The sequence below is a fragment of the Aedes albopictus genome, chromosome 2 (genome assembly GCF_035046485.1).
Source record: "Aedes albopictus strain Foshan chromosome 2, AalbF5, whole genome shotgun sequence".
Lineage (NCBI taxonomy): Eukaryota > Metazoa > Arthropoda > Insecta > Diptera > Culicidae > Aedes > Aedes albopictus.
Genome location: NC_085137.1, coordinates 264,659,601 through 264,683,252, shown reverse-complemented (window position 1 = coordinate 264,683,252; position 23,652 = coordinate 264,659,601). Strand labels below are relative to the sequence as shown.

Here is a 23,652-nt window from a genome sequence, read left to right as displayed (position 1 = left end):
AGATGATAGCTAACAGAATGAACTTTATTCTCACAAAAAAACCACGAAGGAAAAAAAAAATAACTTTTTGAGATATTTAATTTTTAGTTACAAAATTCAGTTTTTTCAGAAGAAAAACTAAATAAATTCTTCTGAGAGCCGCCATATATTATTCTACAACTTTGCTGAAGACACATTTCCGATCGAACAAGCCGCTTCTGTGTTATAATTTTTTATGTGCTTGTGTTCCATTTTTTCATAGGCCCTATTTGAAAGTTAGTCGAGACAAAATATGAACTTTTGATATGAAAAAATGGTTTCTCACATAAAAAGGAATAGTATTAAAAAATATCAAGTAGATTAAAAAACATCGATCAAAATGGATTCGTGCTGGTCCGTGGAAAGCCTCGGCTTCTAATCTTGGTGTAGTTTTCCAGTCGAACCTAGAGTGGGACTCCCATATAAACAATCAATGCTGCAAAATTTATGCTGGTTTGCGTCATTTAAAATTAACGGGCGGTATGGTATCTATTTTATGCAATTCAGTATCATAATTTATATTTTATCTAACTCATTTTGGTATCATAATGGCCACTATTTCCGAACTGGTCCATTATGCAACTGAAATGAGTTGCATAATGAAAAAATATAAACATTATGCAACTTAAATGAGTTGCATTATGAAAAAAGTCATTGCATAAAATTTTTTATGCAATTCAGTATTATAATTTCCATTTTATACTACTCATTTCAGTATCATAATGACTTACTTTTCCGTACCGTGAAACTTCTCATGACCCTGGGAGCTCCTGCTGGCCCTGAAGGAGACAGCCTAAACCCCAAGCAGCTGGTCTAAGCCGCGGCCGCTTCCGGGGTGGGCACTCAAGGCCTCTTTTGCTCCCAGGTCCCAGGGCGTTAGACGAAGGGAGAGCTTTCGGATGATGGGTAAAGGGGGATAAACTACTTACATTTGCAATTCTATCCTTTATTCGGGCTTTTCATGGTGGGGCGCGGCGGTTGTTGACGGGGAGCGTGATGGAAAGCGGCGGTAGCCGCCACGAAGGAAAACGGTGATGGCCCCGAGGAAAGTAAACGCCGAGGACGGCGGCGTAGCCGCCACGAGGTACTTAGTGTGCCGCCACGAGGTTTGTAGTGGGCCGCCACGAGGATTGTAGTGGGCCGCCGCGATGAACAGCGCAAAGCGGCAGTAGTCGTGGTAACGGCGGCGGTGGCCGCGACGAAAGGCGGCGGTTGCCGTAAAAGACGAAGAGCGGCGATAGCAGTAGAGAACGGCGGCTGTGGTCATGACAAAATCGGCTTTGGTCGACAAGGCGACGAGGGTTGGCGGTGGCCATGGAGAAAAGCGGCGGGCCGCAGCAACTACCGCTACGAAGGAGGGCAGCGTGGTGGTTATTGGCGGCATTCCGTAGCCGCAAGTACTACGTGTGGGTCGGCGATGGAGCATTCGTTGCGATTGATGAGTGGTGAGGGGGGGGGCGCTGGGAGTCCGAGCATATTCTAAACCGTAGGTGCCGGAGAAGCACTGAGCCAGACTTGATGATCACCCCCAATTCCCCTACGAGTCTTTCATCGGGAGAGGCCGCCGGTCGGACGTTCCAGTGGTTCCCCGCCCGTTAGGGGGGGGGGGGGTGACGTTTGATGGTTTAGCGAACTGTTAATACGGCACTAACTCGTCCGGCATTAGTTCGGCAGGACTACACTCGCGAGGATCCCGGCTCCTTTGATACCGAACACCAGGGCCGGGTCTTTTCCACGCGGTCTTCGCCCGATCCCGTCGACGTCCGTATCGCGCGATGACTCGTACTCTACTCCCCGCTCGGATGCCTCAATCGTCGTTTTATTTGCCCCACACTTTCGTCTTTGTTCGGTTTCCATCGTGTTCGTACTTCCGATCCACCATCGCTGTCGACTTCATTACCGAGCAGAGGATGCTCGTCAGTACCAACCGCACACCACTGGTGCTGCCCATCGGAACGTTCAAATTGAACGTTATCGCGAAAAAAACATTTATCCTCCTTCCCCAAACCATCAGCCAAGCAAAGTGTTACCGTTTCGTACGGTAACAACCGATTCATTATGCAACTGAAATGAGTTGCATAATGTTCATTATGCAACTCATTTGAGTTGCATTATAAACATTATGCAACTCAAATGAGTTGTATAATGAATAAATCATTGCATAAAATTTTGTATGGAACTCGTTGCAAAACTCGATTTTTTCAGCACTCTTCGTATTTATCCAACTCAGCAAGCCTCGTTGGATAAATGTACGACTCGTGCTGAAAAAATCAACTTTTTGCAACTCGTTACATAAATAACTAGTATGGAACTCGTTGCAAAACTCGTTTTTTCAGCACTCTTCGTATGTACGACTCGTGCTGAAAAATACAAATTTTTGCAACTCGCTACATAAATAACTATAGAGCAACTAAAATTGAGCTGATAAAATCATTGCTGTTTCCGCACTTTCTTTATGGTGTTGAGCTGATTATGAATGCTTCAAGTACAGCATTTCGTAGACTTTGTGTGGCGTTGAATTCATGTATTCGCTGGGCTTTCAATGTTTTTAGATACTCTAGTGTGTCACACTTACAACGAGAAATTATGGGATGCTCCCTTAACAATTTTATTAAATAGAGATGTTGCTTAAGTTTGTTCAAAATTTCTTAAAATGGTCCAAAGTACCTCTCCGATAAATTGCAATCGTTTCGAAGTATAAGAGTCAGAAACTATACATTTCCGCAGTATTCCTCCTCACATTATGGAGACTCATTCATTGTCCGTGCAATTGAGTTTTGGAATCAACTTCCTGCTGATATCAAAACAATCAATCATATGAAGTGTAGAATTAGCATTTAAGTTAAAATACACGTTAATACTGTTCGCCGAAACAGCCTGATGAATTGAGCATCACTATTTATCACAGCGTACCACTGCCCATCTCATTCGGCTTGCGTAATAACAATTAAACGCCAACGCCGAAGACAGGCAAAAGAGAATGAGTAGCCGAGTTTCATAGTAAACACTCGATTCAGATTTGTTGTTTAGAGCCTGCTAATGTTTTGGTTTTCTTATAAACTATAGTGAAAAGGTGAATATTAAATGCATTTCCTCATCTAGATTAAACTTACAAGCTACTTACAGGCTACTACGGAATAATCTTAATATTAAGTTGTGTGTAGATCAAAACATAGTACGGAGACAGAATTGTAAGTAACTTAATGAATTCGATATAAAACCTATCCTAACAATAAAACATTTATAGCTTTAAGCTGATCATACTAAATTCTGTGTTTTGATCACTGCTGGAAGAACTCCCAACGTATCTACCGCAACATTCTTAAAGAATTCTACCGGAGCCAAACCGGAGCAGGATGAGTTTGCAGTCAAATGTACGAAAAACCCGTTCACAGGTAAGGGCTCAGCAGGCGAATGCTAAACCCAACCCGGATGGCAATGAAACGTCGTCGTCGTCGGAAGATTCTTTCATCCCATCGATAATCGATACAGACGGTGGTGAGTTGCGTGGTTGTGCCGCTTGCGAACGACCAAATAACAGCGAGCGGTATATGGTACAGTGTCGGAACTGTAGCCATTGGTACCATTTTACCTGCGCCAATGTCAACACAGCCACGGTACGTTCATCTAATTATGTGTGTGCATTATGTATACCGAGTGCGGTTTCTGTGGTATTGGAATCAGCACCGAGTCAGTTGAGCGGTATTTCGAGTACGTCTAGCGCCCGGAGGACAAATGTAGATCGTGAGCTACAACGCCTGGAAGAAGAACGAAAATTGCTTGAGGAGCTGAGCCGAGAGCGACTCGAAAAGGAGCGTGCGTTAAACGAGCGGGAACTTCAGGAGCGGCTAGAACGGGGCAAGCACTTCATTGATAGGAAACATGAATTGCTTAGTCGTCAAGATGATGAAGAAAGACGAAGCGTGCACAGTATGCGAAGCAGTCAAATGAGTGCAAAACGAACGGAGGATTGGGTAAGACAGACAAAGGCAACCGAAATATCCGGTGAGATGTCTAACAGACAGACATCCGCGAAATCTGCGAATACTGATTGTTCCGTTGGTGATGCATTTCCGGCTGAACCGCAGGGGGTACACCTTTCTTCGACACCGATAAAGACTGTTGGATCTGCAGCGGCACCCCCTCGTGAAGAATATAGGGCATTTGCGAGATCAGAGGTTAAATCGATCCCACGAACCATAGGCAGCGTTACGAACAGGGAGGAATCTGAGGATCCTCTCGATGCGGACGTTAGAACTGATGCGGATTTGCTAAAACCAGAAAGCAAACCGGTCGACTTACCATATGTCGACATTCAACCATACGCGGATCTCCTCAAGGTCGAGGAAGTAGTTCCAAATGCTGCAGGAGAGACGACAAAACTCAATCGCTTTAGTGCGCACTGTTACAAGCGTTGGAGTGTTGAAACTGGAGAGCTCCGCAAACAGAATGCTCTTCAGCTGCAGAAACAAACAGAAGCGGAACATCGGGTCATCCAAGATCTGATGGATAAGCACCAGCTGGACATTGATGTGAGGCGAAAGCGCGAGCTAGAACTGGTAAACCGAGTAAAACATCTACAGTTGCAGAATGCTACTGAGCTTAAATTGGTACGAGAATCGGAAGAAGATTTGCGTACGCAGCTTAGACAACGAGACCATGAACGGTTAGAGCTGAATTCTCAAATCAGGACGTTGGAGAAGATAATCGTCGAAGACAGGGAGCGGATGCATACTGCGGAAGCAGATTTACGGAGTCAACTCCAGCGACGAGACCGAGAATTTGGAGCACTACAGCATCAGATTGCAGAACTGCAGGATGAAATCAAATGTCTGCGTAGTAGGGAGAAGCAACTGCAATCACAAATCGAAGCGTCACAACTGCGTGAAAAGAAGGTCATCCGACTGCGGAAAGAAGCAGAGAAGGAGTATTGGGACTTGCACGAGGAGATAGAGGACATCATCAATCGGAACGTAGATCAACCAACCGACGGAGCTTGTTCTTCTTCGTTGCCTCCTCCTCCAGCGTCGTGGACAGGAATATCGACTGATGGTGTAGCAACGTCCAGTTGTGGTCAGGGTTTCCTTGCACAATGTGAAGCTTCTGATACAGGATTGCCAAATACGTCAGTAACAGGTCCGAATGCATTCCGTGCCATACCGCAGTTTCCGGCTCAATCTTTGGGTCATGCGAGTGGATATTATGGGCCATCACCTCAACAACTAGCTGCCAGCCAAGTTGTTATTAAGGAACTTCCGACTTTTTCTGGTGATCCGGTCGATTGGCCGCTATTTATAAGTAGCTACCAGCACTCAACAGAGACATGTGGGTTCACTAATTCGGAAAACCTTCTGCGTTTGCAACGTTGTCTGAGAGGTAGTGCCAAGGACTCCGTCAGCAGTTTCTTACTGCACCCGTCAACAGTTCCCCAAGTTTTGTCCACTTTGCAGCAGTTATATGGTCGCCCTGAACAAGTTGTGAACAACATGATAGCCAAAGTTAGAGCAACTCCTCCACCAAAAGCAGACCGGTTAGAGACGCTTGTCAGTTTTGGGTTGGTTGTACAAAACCTGTGCGGACACCTTAAAGCAGTTGGTTTGCAAAGATATCTAACAAATCCAATTTTGCTCCAAGAGCTAGTTGATAAACTGCCAACAACGGTCAAGTTCAACTGGGTGCTTTACCAGGAACAAGTTCCGGTGGTAGACTTAAATGTTTTTAGCGATTATATGACGAAAATATCTTCAGCTGCGAGTGGTGTTACACTAAATACTAACGTCCCACAGAGTTGTCTAAAAGACGAAAGAACAAGATCGAAGGAAAGATCGTATGTGAATACGCATGGACGCTTGGAGTATTCGGAAGGAAATCGCCGAGAAGATGTGGATGCAATTGGAGTCGGTGGACCTACGCAGAAGGAAAGAGAAAATTTGAGCAGTGGTAAACCATGCTCAATTTGTAATGTGGACAATCATCAAATAGAGAGCTGTTCGGAATTTAAGGAGCTTGATTTGGATGGTAAGTGGGAGGCAGTCAAGATGCACAAACTTTGTGCTCGCTGTCTCACATCACACGTACGATGGCCTTGCAAAGGTCAGCTATGTGGAATCGATGGTTGTCAGAAGCGCCATCATCGTATGCTGCATTTGACGCCGGCAGAGGTCATTGATTATCAAAGCGATAGTCACAGTTCATCGTAGAATTTGTCGAGTTTAAAATGGCGCTCAATGATGTTGGCAGTATCGGACGTGGTAAGATCTGGTGATGCTGAATCGGAAATTAGGGCAACACGAGGGGGAGGATGTTCGCCGAAACAGCCTGATGAATTGAGCATCACTATTTATCACAGCGTACCACTGCCCATCTCATTCGGCTTGCGTAATAACAATTAAACGCCAACGCCGAAGACAGGCAAAAGAGAATGAGTAGCCGAGTTTCATAGTAAACACTCGATTCAGATTTGTTGTTTAGAGCCTGCTAATGTTTTGGTTTTCTTATAAACTATAGTGAAAAGGTGAATATTAAATGCATTTCTTAATCTAGATTAAACTTACAAGCTACTTACAGGCTTCTACGGAATAATCTTAATATTAAGCTGTGTGTAGATCAAAACATAGTACGGAGACAGAATTGTAAGTAACTTAATGAATTCGATATAAAACCTATCCTAACCCTAACAATAAAACATTTATAGCTTTAAGCTGATCATACTAAATTCTGTGTTTTGATCACTGCTGGAAGAACTCCCAACGTATCTACCGCAACAAATACAAAAAAAAAAACAATTCATACGGTAGATTCCGAAAAGAGTACATCGACTGGTTCAATGAAGAAAATTAGGAACAGAAACTAGGAACAAAAAAAATAGTTATTAGTTTGCTTAAATGCTATGATTTTTTTGTTTTTTTTTTGCAAAAAATGTGGTTATTCTTCACCAAATGTAGAAATTTATAAGGAAAAAACCTTACTCTACATAAATAATAATAAATTAAATAAATAAAAAAAAAATAAAAAAAAATTAAGGAGCTTTACCAAAAATTCCTAAACAAGTTCCTCGGATTTATTTTCACGAGTTCCCAAAAACTCCGGGAATTTCTCCAGGAGTTCCTCAGGAAATTCTACAGCGTACTAGACGCCAATCACGTATTATCCTTGATTTTCTTAAGCACCAAACGGTATTATCCTCGATTTTAATCTGAGATTTAACTTTAGTGCGCCGATTTTGGCGCACTAAAAATAAGTCTCGGATTTACAAAAACTGGCTGCGTGCGGTAATAAATTGACTCTTATACTACGATACTACGCAATCTTGTTGGAAAACGTCAAGCAGTAGGTAAATAAAAGCAAAAAAAATGATAAAGCAGCTGAACTCTGCGGTGTCGGAACTTTCCCAGCTGCAGTGAACACACGCGAAACATGGATCCGCTCCGCGTCATCAGCTTTAGAAGACCAGGAATTTTCATTCCCGTTGGAGGTGCATCGCATTGTGCATTAAAATTTTTATAATGTTGGAGCATGTTTAACAAAAGATAGTGGATCTTTACTACTAGTGTCAGTACTCATCGCGAAGTGAAAGCACTACAGGATTGCCTGGCAGTATGTTCACGGGGACAAGTATGATAAGCTTAAGCTTTCATCCGCGAATTCCCCCAGGTAATCCTCTGGAAATTCCAACAGAGATTTCTTTGCGAATTTCCCCAGGGATTCCTGCACAAATTGCCCCAGAAATCCCTCTGCAAATTCCCCAGGGTTTCCTTAGGGTATTCTATCGGGGATTCTTCCAATAATTTCTTCTTTGAGGATTCCAACGAGGATTCCTATCAATTCCTTCGGAGATTCCACTGGTTATTCCGACAGGGGCGAAAATTTTCAGGATTCCTCCGGGAATTCCCCCATAGATTTCTACGAGAATTCCCCAAGAATTCCTTCCTGAATTCTCCAAAAATTCCTTCAGGACTTCTTCCAGTGAATCCTCTAGGAATTCCTTTGGTAACTCTTCTAGGATTTCCTTCGGGGTTTCCTAGAAAAAATCCTTTGGGGATTCCTTCAGAAATGCTGTCTCCTTCAGAAAATCTTACGGGGATTTCTCTACGAATTCGTGCGAGGATTCCTCCAGGAATTCTTTCACGGTTTCTTGCAGGAAATCTAGCAAGGGTACCGCCGAGGATTTCTCCAGAAATTCTTTTGGAGATTTCTCCAGGAATTCTTTCGGAGATTTCTCAGGGAATTCTTTCGGAGATTCATCCAAGAATTTCTTCGGGAATTCTGCCAGAAATTTCTTCGGAGATTTTTCCAGCAATTCCTTCGGAGATTCCTCCAGGAATTCCTTCGGACCTTCCTCCAGGAATTCCTTACTTACCTTACCGATCAGGCTAAGGCCGGGGTGGCCTCTGCTGTACATAGTAGCCGTCTCCATTACACTCGGTCCATGGCTGTTTGTCTCCAGTTCCGCACTCTGCGTAAGGTCCGCAGATCGTCCTCCACTTGGTCAACCCACCTAGCTCGCTGCGCACCACGTCTTCTTGTACCGGTCGGATGACTCTCGAGAACCATTTTAGCCGAGTTGCTATCCGACATCCTGATGACGTGACCCGTCCACCGTAGCCTCCCGATTTTCGCGGTATGGATGATGGTTGGTTCTCTCAGCAGCTGATGCAGCTCGTGGTTCATTCGCCTTCTCCAAGTCCCGTCTTCCATCTGCATTCCGCCGTAGATGGGACGCAACACCTTCCGTTCGAAAACTCCAAAGGCGCGTTGGTCCACTGCACGTAGGGTCCATGTTTCGTGCCCATAGAGGACGACCGGTCTAATCAGCGTTTTATAGATGGTTAACTTCGTGTTACGGCGAACTTTATTCGATCGTAGAGTTCTGCGGAGTCCAAAGTAAGCACGATTTCCTGCCACAATGAGCCTCTGAATTTATCTGCTGGTGTCGTTGTCGGTGGTCACCAGTGAGCCCAAGTACATGAATTCTTCAACCGCCTCGATTTCATCACCGTCGATATAAATTTGGGGTGGCGGACGCGCTGATGCCTCACTGGAGCCCTTTGCCATCATGTACTTTGTCTTCGACACATTAATGACTAATCCGATTCGTCTGGCTTCACTCTTTACTCGGATGTACGTTTCCGCCATCGTCTCAAATTTACGAGTAATAATATCAATATCATCAGCGAAACCAAGCAGCTGAAAGGACTTCGTGAAAATCGTTCCACTCGTTTTTACCCAAGTAACAATTTCATTGCTGCTTGGTTTTGTTTTATTTTTATTAGACCAAGCCCACCCGTGGGCTTCATACTACACACGCAACAGCACGTCGTTAACGATTTTTAATTTCCTTATCCACCCATTTTCGCACCGGTCGTTCGTTTCTATGTGAGTAAAATAATGATCGGTCGCCTTTGCGCACCGGTAGTCTCTATTCTTTCCGTACCATTTGCATTTATGTAAATCATCGCAATATTTTGTGTATTTCTATGGTGTTATTAAAAATCTTATTCAGTATAATTATCTGAGCTCATATTTTGAAAGAAGGGGTTTTGGATAAGACTGAAAACTGTTAGTAAAATTGAACTCAAATAAATAATTCCCTTGGAGATTTGTACCAGTTTTGGTGCGTTTAAAGATATCATTTTCTCAATAATGTATGATTGTATTTAATCCCGGAATTCAAGCAATATTTTTTTTTAAATTATATGTTTGTTGCTTACTGTATGTCATGTAGGTTGAATTTTTATCTAAAATAATATCCATCTCTTCAATATCCATGTTGCCTTTCTCGCAAGAAATTTATCTGAATTTGAGATTATGAGCATCTTTTTTAATAATTAGGTTTATAGAATAATTACATCCCTTGCATTTCCAACACATTTATAACGTAGTTGTCTCCTTTACAACTTCGCGTAGGTCAAGATTCTTGAATCCTGGTCATAGTAGAAGCTGTCTTCTAACAGTCTGCGATAAGTTTGCGCAACCTTTTTTCATTAACGTGTATTTTAACATCAGCTAATTCTATACTCAGTCACAACCTTTTAGTTACAAAGCATCAATCAGAAATCTTAATATATATTGCGATCTTTTGGATGCTGGTATATGAATATTTTGTTGGAAGCAGATTCTATGCGCTTGAAGTAGACTGCGTATTTGTCAAAGTACATAATGAGCCCACTCTCCTTTTTGGCACTTCATACAACAATAATTGTTGTATTTTAACATGCTTTTTCTATAACGAGGAACCTACAATATGGCAGTCCTGCACACCGCCTATTTTAATTGATAAAACTTGGCAGCTCGACTACATTTTTTAATTTTTTTATCGGTATGATTTAAGTTTTTTTACAAAAAGACATAACTGTAGGGTTTCTATGATATCTGAGTTGAGTTAGGTACAGTCAAAGCATCTTTGAAAAATCGTAACTACTCTTATCTAATCACATACATACGCGGAATCACCCTTGAAAGCAATCGTGTTACTTTTCTTGTCAATACTGATGCTTGCAGCATATCAGAGATATGACACATGCATCAAAGCGGCCTGGTTTACTGCGTTGTATTTACGCGCAAAGATGATTCTTCGAAATACAGGATAATGGGGTGCAGAATACTTTATTTCGGCAAGGTACTTTTCGAATTTACAGGGGAGGAAGGATGCGTGGACATATTGTACCAAACGAAGATTACATGTTGATGAATATGTTTTGAATATATGAAAACGTGTATAATAGAGCTATGAATAAATGTGTAATATTGGAAAGATCTCCACAATTGTTGGGTTGTTTTTTATAGATCTAATGTCGAATCTCCTATTCTGTATGATCGGTGTTATTCACATGTGGTCTTCGCAGATTTTTTTTCTGCTTTGCCCTATTGTATCTACAAGGGTGAAGTTACCCATTTCGCACACTTTCTTCCTAATGTCTCGTTTATTTAATTTATATTTTTAAATTTTTATTTAATAAACCACCCACTGACGACCACCATTTTCAAAAACAGCAATCAAACCAAAACTACTTTGCCTTTTTGAAATATACACGACAAAACGAAACGCGAGGCACAGCTCTTTTAAAGCGGGGGATCTCAGCCCGGAAAGTGAAGAAAGAAAACCTTGTGGTCACTTATTACCGTCAAATGGTAACTTTTCGGGTTAGAAAATACGCACATCTTCTCACCGGGATCTGCGACGGATGACGATAATTTTGGAACTTCGCGAGTTATTTATTTGGACATTTTTCTAAACGTGCGCAACTAAACTTTACTTGCTGCGTAGAAACCCCGGCTCAGCAAAACTCACTGAATCACTATACATTTATTCAAATATTAGTTTCGAAACGATCGGCCGAATCAAAAACTAAAGCTGCGATTATGAGCAATCGTAACAATTTTTAAGAGAAAATCAATTCATTTTCGATATGCATGATCCTAAAATTGGCGAAGAAGAGAAAACTTTTTTCATAACATACTTAAGCAAAGCTTGTCAATTTAAACCTATTATTTTTCTGCGTTTGTATTGTCACTCTATCACAATTGTATGTCAGATAATTAGTTGTGTTATTCGTGTAACGATCTGTGATATTAATTGGTTGAAAATTTCAAATATTTGATGCAAACTAAAATAAACTGCTACCTATACAAAACAAGAAAATCATTCTCTAGAAACTATATACCTGGCAACAAATCCATACTCATGTTCTTTCGTCTCCTCTTTACGCTACCCAGAGAGCCAAACGCGAGAGAGCGCACGAGCCTACGGATAGAGACCGTACTTTGCGTGTCTCTATATTCTAAGCCCTGCTACGAACCGTACGTAAACTTTTCGCTTTCGAGCCCTACTTAGCAGCGACCGGTGCGGTTTGCTTCTTTGTTCGGGGCTCTACTTAACGTTAAAACGCTTGATGGAGCCCATGAGTGGGCTTGATCTTAGGGTTTTATTACAGCAAAAACTGAAACTTCCAGTTTTATGACTGCTTTTATGAAAACCATTGATAAAATGTTTTATAATATTCTTTAAGATATCCATAAAGACAGATTTTAAGAGTAAACAAAACTTTCCGATTTGTAAACCTTCTGGCAATCATTATTACCACAATAAAACTGTTAAAACTCTCAACAGATGGCGATCTTTTCGATTAGTAACGATATCTGTTGGTGGAAAAGCAGAACTACGACATTTCTAGGTTTATTGCGGTCATCATAAAAGTAAACTTGCTGTCGCCATATTGAAGAATTAGCTATCGTGAATGGAAAATAGTTAATTTTGCTCAAATTAGCAATGAATTGATAGTTTGCCACCATTGCCATAACATGCTCACATAAATAAACTCTCTCTGCTGAGTTTTCTTGTGATTCTAGATAGTTTTACTTAATTAACAAATTGATTTGTTTCACTCCAAGATGATAATATTTACTATTTTTGATGCGCATTAATTTTATGATTCTGCAACCCCAATATTCACCGTAAAATTAAATGTACATAAGCCTACCAACACAATAACAACAAAACCCAGGTATCAATTCCTTTGCTGATTAGTTTTGTTTGATTTTTATCAGGGTTTTATTACAGCTGTAGCAAGTACGCTTGCATATTAATGTATTTAGTTAGTTAAGTCAAGTTGTTATGTATATATGGATAATTAGTATATTTATTTTCGTCAAGTATTTATCAAATCTCGGTTATGTGTTAGTCAGTTTGTTTTTGTCAATAAATCCTAAAATTAATCACCGCACTTCAAATCCAACACAAAATGCGTATAAGAGTTACCCAAGCTACAATGAGCACTATGAGTCCCCATCACGCTGAACTGCAAAGATCAAGCACATGGCCTAAAATCGGCAGCGCGTCATGATGCTATTTTCAACCGCGTTAATTAGCGGACATCGACCCGAGGTTCAGAAACAAAAAGGATACATTGACCTCAACTCATTCGGCATTTTTATTCCCGAATCTCGGAGAGGAACTGGCTGAAGTATTTGGATCGGCTGTCTGAATGAGATGCCACTATTTCTATAAAGATTTAGCATGATCAAATATGAGAATCGTTTCGCGAAATGGACTTCGTCTATTTCGCGATCTTCGGGGACTTTAACCACCATGAGCCTATCTGAGGACATTCCCAGGCTCAACTCGTCCACTTTGTAACGATACGTGGAAGAGGCGAGAGTGGTCTAGTAGTGTGTCCGTGCCGTGGTGTGTTTAAAAAGGTGGATATTTTACATGAAAGCCTTAAAGTGTTTGCTAAATTTAATGTTCTTTCCCCATAGTAAATCAAAGTAAACCGCAACAGTCTATAGCGTGTTTAGTCCGGTGGCAATAATTGTGTGTGCAGAAATCCGATTGAATAGGTAAATTGCGATTATGATAAGGAAAGTGGGTGGATCTAAAATATGTGTTGTGCGTGATTTTCTAAATGTTAAATAGGATCGTGGCAGCAAAGGCCAATTGCCGACACACCATCATCTCGTTTTGTCGACCGCTCTTTGACCCCACCTATCGGCTACAAAGAATTCCCGGGGTACACGTGGCCGGAAGAAGGCTGCAGTCGTTAATTTGCGCCTTAGGCAGGCAGGCCAACATAGTTCACGTCGCCGAACATCCCAGGTGTTCATCCGTCGCATCAGCGTCCAGCGTCCAAACCACCGTCCCGACGACGTCTTTCCGGGCGTCGAAAGTGTTTGGCGCGCCGACGGACGCGTGGCGTTTGTACCACGCCCAGCATAAGCCCGCGAATCCTGGAGGAGCACCACGCGGTAACAGGATCCCATCCACGATCGCCCACCGTGCGCTGAGCAACGATCGAAGCCACCCCGCGAGTCACCGCTTCCTCCTCATCGTAAATCCTAGGTCGTGAGTAAACAATTTGCATGCTATTTGTTGTGTCGTCCATGGCCATGTGACCGTATAGGCACACAAATGAACTCGCTCTCCCGATACCGCTAACGTTCATGAATGTACGGGAGGAGCACACGTAGGTACCTAACAAATTTTGGCGCGCCCGCAGTAAGCGTTCATCGAGCACCGCTGCCGCCGGTTCGGATGTTGTGAGAAGGGGAGAATGAGATCCACGCACACGAAAGAGAGTAGAAGAAGGAAATGTATAATGAACTAGGCCTAGTAGGAATTTGGGGAACTAATAAATGTATGCGTTAAAGTTGAGATACGGAGCTTTTTGTGTCGAACGGTATAAATGTTCTAGCTAGAATAAATTTGAATTCCAACACTGAAAGTAAATAGTTGTTGAGTTTTGTTGAATGTTGGTTTAGTAGATGTTCTTGGGGTTTTCATGTGATTCGCGTTTTGCTGTAGATATTTTGTGGAATGTAGTATTTGAGATACTTTCTATTCGGAAACGTGTCGTTGCGCAGTGGCAAAGTTAAACCTGGGCCTATGATGATAAACCGCTCATTTCTATTAGGTTCTCGAGCGTTTTTTTTTTATTTGGTCGTGTTAAATCTTTGTATGAAGTAGTGTATTTCGCTCGTACCTCGTGAAGTACGGCAGCCGTGATAAGTCGACCGGTCAGCTTCCTCCCGTAGAACGGGTAAACCCTAGCCTCCCCTTCAGGAAGGTCTCTTAGCCGGGCAAGCTTACATCTGGTAGATGGTCTCCTAACGGAGTGGCGCTTAAGCCATCTCACTAAAACCGGAAGCTGACAGGTAGTGTCGTTATACAGCAATAATTTAACCTCACAGTTTTATGACTACTTTTATGAAAACCATTGATGAAATGTTTAATAGTATACTCGAAGATATCCATAAAGCCAGATTTTAAGAGTAAACAAAACTCTCCGATATGTAAACCTTGTGGCATTCATTATTACCACAATAAAACTGTTCAAACACTCAACAGATGGCGACCCGTTCGATTAGTAACGACATCTGCTGGTGGAAAAGCAGAACTACGACATTTCTATGTTTATTGCGGTCATCATAAAAGTAAACTTGCTTTCGTTTTATTTTCGCTGATTATGGTCGTCGCCATGTTGGAGAATTAGCTGACGTGAATAGGAAATAGTTAATTTTGCTCAAATAAGCAATGAATTGATAGTTTTGCGCCATTTCCATAACAAGCTCACATGAATAAACTCTCTCAGCTGAGTTTTCTTGTGATTCGAGATAGTTTTACTAAATTAACAAATTCATTTATTTCATTCCATGATGAAAATATTCACCATTTCCACGCATTAATTTTATGTTTCTGCAATCCCAATATTCACGGTGAAATTGAATGCGCATAAGCCTACCAACACAATAACTATTAAAATATCACTTTGAAATGATTGCTTTCTACTTACGAATGATGTTTCCTCTTAAACTTTACGTGCCATCGAAGAAGCTTCTCTGCATCTTGAGCCAAGTCTTGAACTGTCATAGTTTTTGTTGAAAAAAAAAACAACAACAATCATCATAACCTCTTTTCGAGACCTTAAAACAGTTTTATTGGTACTCTTAATGTGGTTTGCCAAACTTCTTCGAGAGTGGTCCACTTAGCCGGAAGATGTTCTTAAAGAGGTTATCAAGAGGTTTTGATGTATAACTCAGTTTTATTGCAAGTTATATAAAATTAGTCATTAAGATGTCTTATAGAGTCGAACAAAACTTAAAATGTTACTTGGGAAATATTTCTTTGGAATGACCGCGGAACAACAACAATCGATAATGGTAAATTTTTCTACTAGGTTTTAAAACGGTTTTATTGCTACTCTTAATGCGGTTTGCAAAACCTCTCCGAGAGTGGTCCACTTAGCCGGAAGATGCTCTTAAAGAGGTTATCAGAACGTTTTGATGCATAAATCAGTTTCCCAAGTAACATTTTAAGTTTCGTTCGGCTCTACAAGAGATCTTCATGACCAATTTTATAAAACTTGCAATAAAACTGAATCATACATCAAAACCTCTTGAAAACCTCTTTAGGAGCATCTTCCGGCTAAGTGGACCACTCTCGGAGAGGTTTTGCAAGCCGCTTTAAAAGTAGCAATAAACCCGTTTTAAAACCTAGTTGAAAAATTCTCGATTGTTGTTTTTTTTTTCAACAAAAACTATGACAGCTCAAGATGCAGAGAAGCTTCTTCGATGGCATGTAAAGTTCAGGAGGATACATCATTCGTAAGTAGAAAGCGATCATTTCAAAGCAATATTTTAGTAGTTATTGTGCTGGTAGCCTTATGCACATTCGAATTTACCGTGAATATTGGGGTTGCAGAATCATAAAATTAATGCGCTTCGAAAATAGTGAATATTATCATCTTGGAATGAAATAAATCAATTTGTGAATTTAGTAAAACTATGTCGAATCACAAGAAAACTCAGCAGATAGAGTTTATTTATGTGAGCATGTTAGGGAAATGGTGGCAAACTATCAATTCATTGCTAATTTGAGCAAAATGAACTATTTTCCATTCACGTTAGCTAATTCTTCAATATGGCGACAACCATAATCAGCGAAAATAAAACGAAAGCGAGTTTACTTTTATGATGACCGCAATAAACCTAGCAGTGTCGTAGTTCTGCTTTTCCATCAACAGATGTCGTTACTAATCGAACGGATCGCCATCTGTTGAGAGCTTTAACAGTTTTATTGTGGTAATAATGATTGCCAGAAGGTTTACATATCGGAAAGTTTTGTTTACTCTTGAAATCTGTCTTTATGGATATCTTCAAGTATACTATAAAACATTTTATCAATGGTTTTCATTATAGATAGTAGAGATAGTAGAGATAGATTCATCATCGACGGATCTATGTTTACTCTACTATCTATAGTTTTCATAAAAGCAGTCATAAAACTGTGAGTTTTAATTATTGCTGTTATTAAACCCTAATAAAAATCAAAGAAAACCAATCAGCAATGAAATTGTTACTTGGGTTTTATTGCAAGTTTTATAAAATTGGTCATGAAGATCTCTTGTAGAGCCGAACAAAACTTAAAATGTTACTTGGGTATGGACGTGAAACGTTACGTCCAACAGTGTGCGGTCTGTAAAGCATCTAAAGCACCAACATCAACGTTAACCCCACCGATGGGAGCAACCAAACCATCCAAATAACCATGGGAACTCATATCCATTGACTGGGTGGGGCCCATGACTAGATCGCGCCATGGGAATACGGTACTATTAGTAATAGTCGACTGGATCACAAAATTCATCATCGTCGAACCATTTCGCTCGGCGAGCGCTCAACAAATGGTAACATTTCTTGAAAATTATGTTTTTTACGATTTTCCACTCCGAGGGTTATCGTAACTGTCTCAGGCTCGCAATTCACCTCGCATTTGTTCCGATCACTCTTACTTCGGCACAAAATAACTCACATGCGAACGGCGTATTACACGCCAATGTGCAACGCCGCAGAGCGAACAAACCGTACCCTGGTAACCTGCGTAAGGGCGCTTCTAGACGAAGATCAGCGAAATTGGGATGAGCATCTACAACAAATTGTCTGTGCAATCAACACTGCAAAACACGAGATTCTTGGTTGCAGCCCATATTTTGCCAACTTTGGCAGAAACCACATTCTGTTTACGGAGCAATACACTACAGCAGCAATGAACTCACACGAAGATGGACGAAAAGCCCAAGAAATAAGACTTCAGGCGGCACAGAACATACAACGATTTGTCGTGGATCGTATCCGTTTGGCAGACGAAAAAAGCAAACAGCGATATGATCTGCGGACAAGAGTGAGGAACTTTTCAGTGGGCGAATTGGTTTGGAGACGTTCATTCCAGAAATCATTAGCTATCGATCAACGAACGAAAAAACTTGGGACGAAATTCGTTCCTTGCTACGTGCGGGAGGTACGAGGAGCAAACAGCTACTTACTAGAGGATGTCAAAACCTCATCTGTTGGCGTCTATCATACTAAAACTAAAAATAAATCAGCTATGTGAACAGTCAACTGTCAACAAAGATCGATACCTTCAGGATCCTCAACAACGTACGCTTAGCGGAAGTTATAACAACCAACAGAAAGGAACAACCGCTACACCACCAGCTATGGCCATAGTACAACGCCACTCTTGGAAACTGAAGGATTCCCGGATAACAACAGTGCACCCGGATAACAACAGTGCACCCGGATAACTGCAGTGCAATGCGCAAGCTGACAGCAAAGCGTGCTTCAACTCAAACGACTTCCATGATTTGGGAAGAAATATTGACTACGCGTTTTGCAGACTTCGAGATGAACTCACCGTGATCCGATGTTCCAAGAATGGGTGTTCATGGATAACTACAACAAGCTATGTCCACAGCGCCCCTCAAGCTGTCAACAAGGAGCATAACGCCAAGAAAACCCGTACGTTGATTGACTGATGGACCCAAAACTCTAAGCGAAACCTGGTCATCTACAACGGCAGGAAGGCTTCCACCTCTGCGTAAACAAGTTAAAGACAACCAAAACGTCACCTGTACAACACACGCGCAAATCACAAAAACTGAACAGAAACCGACACTTCCTCCTTTTGTCCAGCTATGTAAGAAACACCACCATTGCCACGGACTACGAGCACCATCAGCCCCTAAAACACGCAACGCGGATTATCAACCAGCTCACTATTTCGAAAAAACACGCCAGTTCAACAAATGACAATGAAAACTCCAGAACTCGAGACACTGTAACTCCAAACGCCAAAACACCTAAATAAGCGCAACGCGCATTCAAGTGAAGAGCGCTCTCGAATACTAATAGTCCCTAAATTAGTAACTATCAGCCCAAACATTAAGATGAAAGCAATGTTATATTTTGTGTGTGTGTGTGTGTGTGTTTTTTTTAAATGAGTTGTGAATAATATCGACTCAACACAGCTCACGTTGTTATGGAGCGTCCATATAACAACCAGTAGATAACTTTGATAGTGAATAACACAATTGTAATTAGCAGTAAGCAACACTATATGTAGCCATAGTCTGTAAGTGTATTCTTTCTGTAGTAGCCGCTATAGGCGAAAATACTCTTGCAGATCTGCCACTCATTACGAGTGGAAGCAAGTACTTATCTTTGAGTTGAGCCAAGATTTATATTGTTAAAACACCGTAACTGAGTTCGAGATCCAAAGTTGGAAATATCTGTCGAACCTTTATAGTTAGTGTAGTGAATGTGCCAAATAATTGATTGAAATTAGTTGACGTGCCTTCTTGCAGTACTAGACTGACTGCGAAAGCCATTGATGATGATGATGCATGTGTTGAAAACGCGCGCTTGTTTGCCCTGGAAGTTGGGCTCTTTATTCTTGCACATGAATGAAAGGGGAGAAGCATTATAGAGGTCAAAAGGAGAAAGAGCTAACGGTTGGCTGACTGCGATGCACGAACAGAATGATGGGCAAAGTGTGCGTGCGAATGGACATCGAGAGAGTGAGTGAGAGTGGGTAATGCTAAATGAATGGATGAACGGATAAGGCTATGATATGTGTATGTGAGAGCAGGACGGGGATGAGTTTTGAAAAGCGTTCGAGAGAAATGTGGTTGAAACTTTCCTCATTCTGTTGGCTATATTTCTGGGTAACGGACGTGTGTGAAGTTCTTGTGAGTTATCGAACGCAAAAAGAAAATCGTGCACTCTACACGATTTATCTTGAGGCGCGTGTGATAGATTTTATTTATTTAGGATTCGGGCGTAACGAAAAAAACGAAAGTATACTACAGTTAGAAGTGCTAATTGTCTAGTTCACTATCAGGGCCGAGGCAAACTTTTACGAATTTTTTGTGAATGTCCACTGCCATGCCCATTCACAAAAATTTCGTTCGCATTGACTTGGAGTTATGTTACACTGTAGTACCGTGTTGATTAAATATTGCCGATCGCAACACCATAGAGCATAAATGAGAGCTTCTGGTAACACTGTATGCAAACATTAAAACGAACGCTTCACAAATAAGATAACAGCGAAACATAAAGACAATAAAACGAGGGTTGTCTCTCTCACACACTCACCCTGAAGAAACGGTGTGTGCAGCAGCTCTCCAACAATACAAAAGTGCGAGCAAAGAACACTTCCAGTAGTGCTTCCAAACCTTACACATCGCAACCGCGATCTCAAAGTCTGAGGGCCAATACAGCTCTTGTGAGTCACAAAAATCTAGTTGCACAAGAGGTAATTTAACCATCATCATATCGGAAATTCCTCGATTGTTAACGGAGGTAATCTTCATTCAAGCAGAAAGGCGCACTCGGAAGGAGAAGGAATGAAGCAAGCCTGGAAGCCACCACCAAAGCCTCACCAGCACCTAGTGCAAGTACAGCCATCTTGCCTAGCACATGGTGAATATTGCCTCAAAAGAAGTGTTTAATTTGAGCTAATCTATATATTAGACCTGTTCACTTTGAAACTTTTTTTCTCCGATTCTCCGTGACACATCAAATTATCAATCCACATGAAAAAACAAGTCTTCAGTCCAAAATTGAGCCAAATTGATAAAGATTTAAAGGTGTATCAAATCGATTTTGTGTTTTTTTAACCGTTTTCACAGAAATTTACCCATAAATCCAGAAAATTGCTCCGAAAGGGTGCCGAAAATACCGTTAGGATATAGTTAGTACAATACTGTACAACTTTGCCGAAGACACTACGGTGTTTAAATTGCTTATTTCGAAGTTATTCAATAATTTTAGTTGAGAAATCAAAAAAAAAACACGATATTTTTACGATTTTACATATAAAAGTCATGTAATTTTACATTATTTTAAGTGACTAAATAAATTAGCTATTTCTCCTTTGTGTAACGAACATTTCGTCCATACATTGTTTTTGTGTAGGAATTCGTTTTCAATGACTAATTATCAAAAGTATGTCACGTTGATACTAAAAATCGCGTAGAGTTCCCAGCACGAATTAAAACAAAGTTACCCATGATTAAGACGTCATGCCATCGTATTCTAATGTCTTTGGATTCAAGTATCAGAAATGGCGCAGATGATAAGGCTCGAGCCTGCGGATCAGAAGGTCCCAGGATCAAGCTCAAATACATAATAAACTTTTTTTTTTCTTTCTTTGTAGCAGTTAGGATGATGAATCTGCCATGAGCCATGGCTCATGACTTACACGCAATCTCCCAAATAATGATGATCGAAACCTGCCAATTAAGCCCATTCCAGGACTAGCTAGATATTTAGTTTACTTGTTGACAAGAAATCGTGTCGACGAGATCAGCTGGACGAAATATTGGACATCTGTTTGATACCGATTAATTTAGCTAAAACAATTCAATACGATGATGGAACTGCTTCTGGATGCAAAATTCATCATACAACTGTGGAGATTACTTCCATCTATCTAGTCACAAGCAACACAACTACACGATAAAGGGAAACTTCATTCTTACTATGCACTCTACGGTTTCGAAACAAGGCTATGATGCCAAATTGCAATGAGATGCAGAGCGTAGTCTCATTAACTTATAGCTGGATCGAGACGCAAAAAATCCTATTCCAGGGCTCGAACCTTGAATCTTCGAATCGGCAGTCTCATGCTCAACCATCTACACTAAATTGAAACTGATGCAGATGCGACAAAGAAATGTAATGACGTTTTAATCATGGGTAGCTTTGTTTAATTTTGTGCTGGCAACTCTATGCGATTTTTAGTATCAACGTGACATACTTTTGATAATTAGCCAATGAAAACGAATTCCTACACTAAAATGATGTATGGACGAAATGTTCGTAACACATAGGAGCAATAGCTAATTAATTTAGTCACTTAAAACAATGTAAATTTACATGACTTTTACATGAAAAACCGTAAAAATATTGTATTTTTTCGCGATTTTTTAACGACAATTGTTGAATAACTTTGAAATAAGCAATTTAAACACCGTAGTGTCTTCGGCAAAGTTGTAGAGTATTGTTCCAACTATATTTTAACGGTGTTTTTGGTAACTTTTCGGTGCAATTTTCTGGATATTGGAGTACATTTTCGTGAAAATGCTCGAAAAAACACAAAATCGATTTGATACACCTCTAAACCTTTACCAATTTGGCTCATTTTTGGACTGAAGACTTGTTTTTGCATGTGGATTGATAATTTGATGTGACACGGGTAGGTCAAAAAAAGTGAACAGGTCTACTATATATATATATATATATATATATATATATATATATATATATATATATATATATATATATATATATATATATATATATATATATATATATATATATATATATATATATATATAATGAGTTTGAAGTCCCTTTGAGGCAACAAAACTCACGAACGGGTGAACCGATCAGGATGCCCTATGCAGGGTTTGATTCGTATTAATGGTGGCTGTGTTTATATGTAAAAAAGTTACGAAAATCATTTAAAAATGTTTAAAAATTGTAAAAATACTGATTTTTTTTGGGCCGGGAACAAATTCAGCATGATCAAAATTAAATCAATCTAGAGTGCGGTGACGTTATGATGACAGTTGTCAAACCGCCACAGCTTGGCAAGACAACGTTTGCCGGGACAGCTAGTTAGAAATAATCTCTTCAACAGCCCAAACAGGAGTACAACTGGAACATTCTGCGCCAGAAGCACGAATAGTAAAAAGGCTCTCCATAAAGTGGTAATGGCCACATATTTATTTCATAGACGGCCTACTTATGAAGATTTTCTAGTGCCTTTTAAAACGTGCCTCTTCAACGCGCACCTCCAACTTGCATGACCTCCCAAGTAACATTTTAAGTTTTGTTCGGCTCTACAAGAGATCTTCATGACCAAATTTTTAAAACTTGCAATAAAACTGATTTATACATCAAAACCTCTTGATAACCTCTTTAAGAGAATCTTCCGGCTAAGTGGACCACTCTCGGAGAGGTTTTGCAAACCGCATTAGAAGTAGCAATAAACCCGTTTTAAAACCTAGTTGAGAAGTTTCCCATTCTCGATTGTTGTTGTTTTTTTATCAACAAAACTATGACAGCTCAAGATGCAGAAAAGCTTCTTCGATAGCACGTAAAGTTCAGGAGGATGCATCATTCGTAAGTAGAAAGCGATCATTTTATAGCAATATTTTAGTAGTTATTGTGTTGGTAGGCTTATGCGCATTCAATTTTACCGTGAATATTGGGGTTGCAGAACCATAAAATTAATGCGCTTCGAAAATAGTAAAAATTATCATCTTGGAATGAAATAAATCAATTGGTTAATTTAGTAAAACTATCGCGAATCACAAGAAAACCCAGCAGAGATAGTTTATTTATGTGAGCACGTTATGGAAATTATGGCAAACTATCAATTCATTGCTAATTTGAGCAAAAATAACTATTTTCCATTCACGTTAGCTAATTCTTCAATATGGCGACGACCATAATCAGCGAAAATAACACGAAAGCAAGTTTACTTTTATCAAATATACTATATCAACAATATAGGTCACTCTTACGATTTTTTGGCGACTCCTTTTTAGTGAATGTGTCGCCACCAAGCGTCAAAAGAGGTACTACTACACACTAAATGCATGCGCTATCCGAATTACGTTTATTCTGTCGAACTGTCATTGCATGATAGGGATGCCCATTTCTTTTTGAATGATCGATTAAACAATAATCGATTTTTTCAACTTCTCAAATTAGAACAAATTTTATTCGTATAATTCGAATAATGATATTAAAAGCCATCGTCAAAGGAAAATAGCAACCACCAGGACA

The 23,652-nt window shown here is 40.4% G+C and overlaps 2 protein-coding genes and 1 long non-coding RNA gene across 3 annotated transcripts in view; all 3 read left to right on the top strand.

The window, feature by feature from the left end:
• Positions 1–23,652, top strand: part of LOC109411792 (GPI ethanolamine phosphate transferase 1-like) — a 206,913-nt gene that overhangs the window by 23,828 nt on the left and 159,433 nt on the right. The window lies entirely within an intron of this gene.
• On the top strand, positions 788–8,125 carry LOC134288057 (uncharacterized). Its single transcript, XM_062851736.1, has one exon. The coding sequence runs from the start codon at positions 3,375–3,377 to the stop codon at positions 6,216–6,218; it is 2,844 nt and encodes a 947-aa protein (XP_062707720.1). The 5' UTR covers positions 788–3,374; the 3' UTR covers positions 6,219–8,125.
• On the top strand, positions 16,771–23,602 carry LOC134288059 (uncharacterized). Its single transcript, XR_009997732.1, has 3 exons — positions 16,771–20,107; positions 20,174–20,274; positions 22,499–23,602. It is a non-coding gene; the product is annotated as an uncharacterized LOC134288059 (long non-coding RNA).

Bases quoted from the DNA above. Each gene is read 5' to 3' on its own strand.
- LOC134288057 (XM_062851736.1), top strand. From the start codon at position 3,375: ATGAGTTTGCAGTCAAATGTACGAAAAACCCGTTCACAGGTAAGGGCT.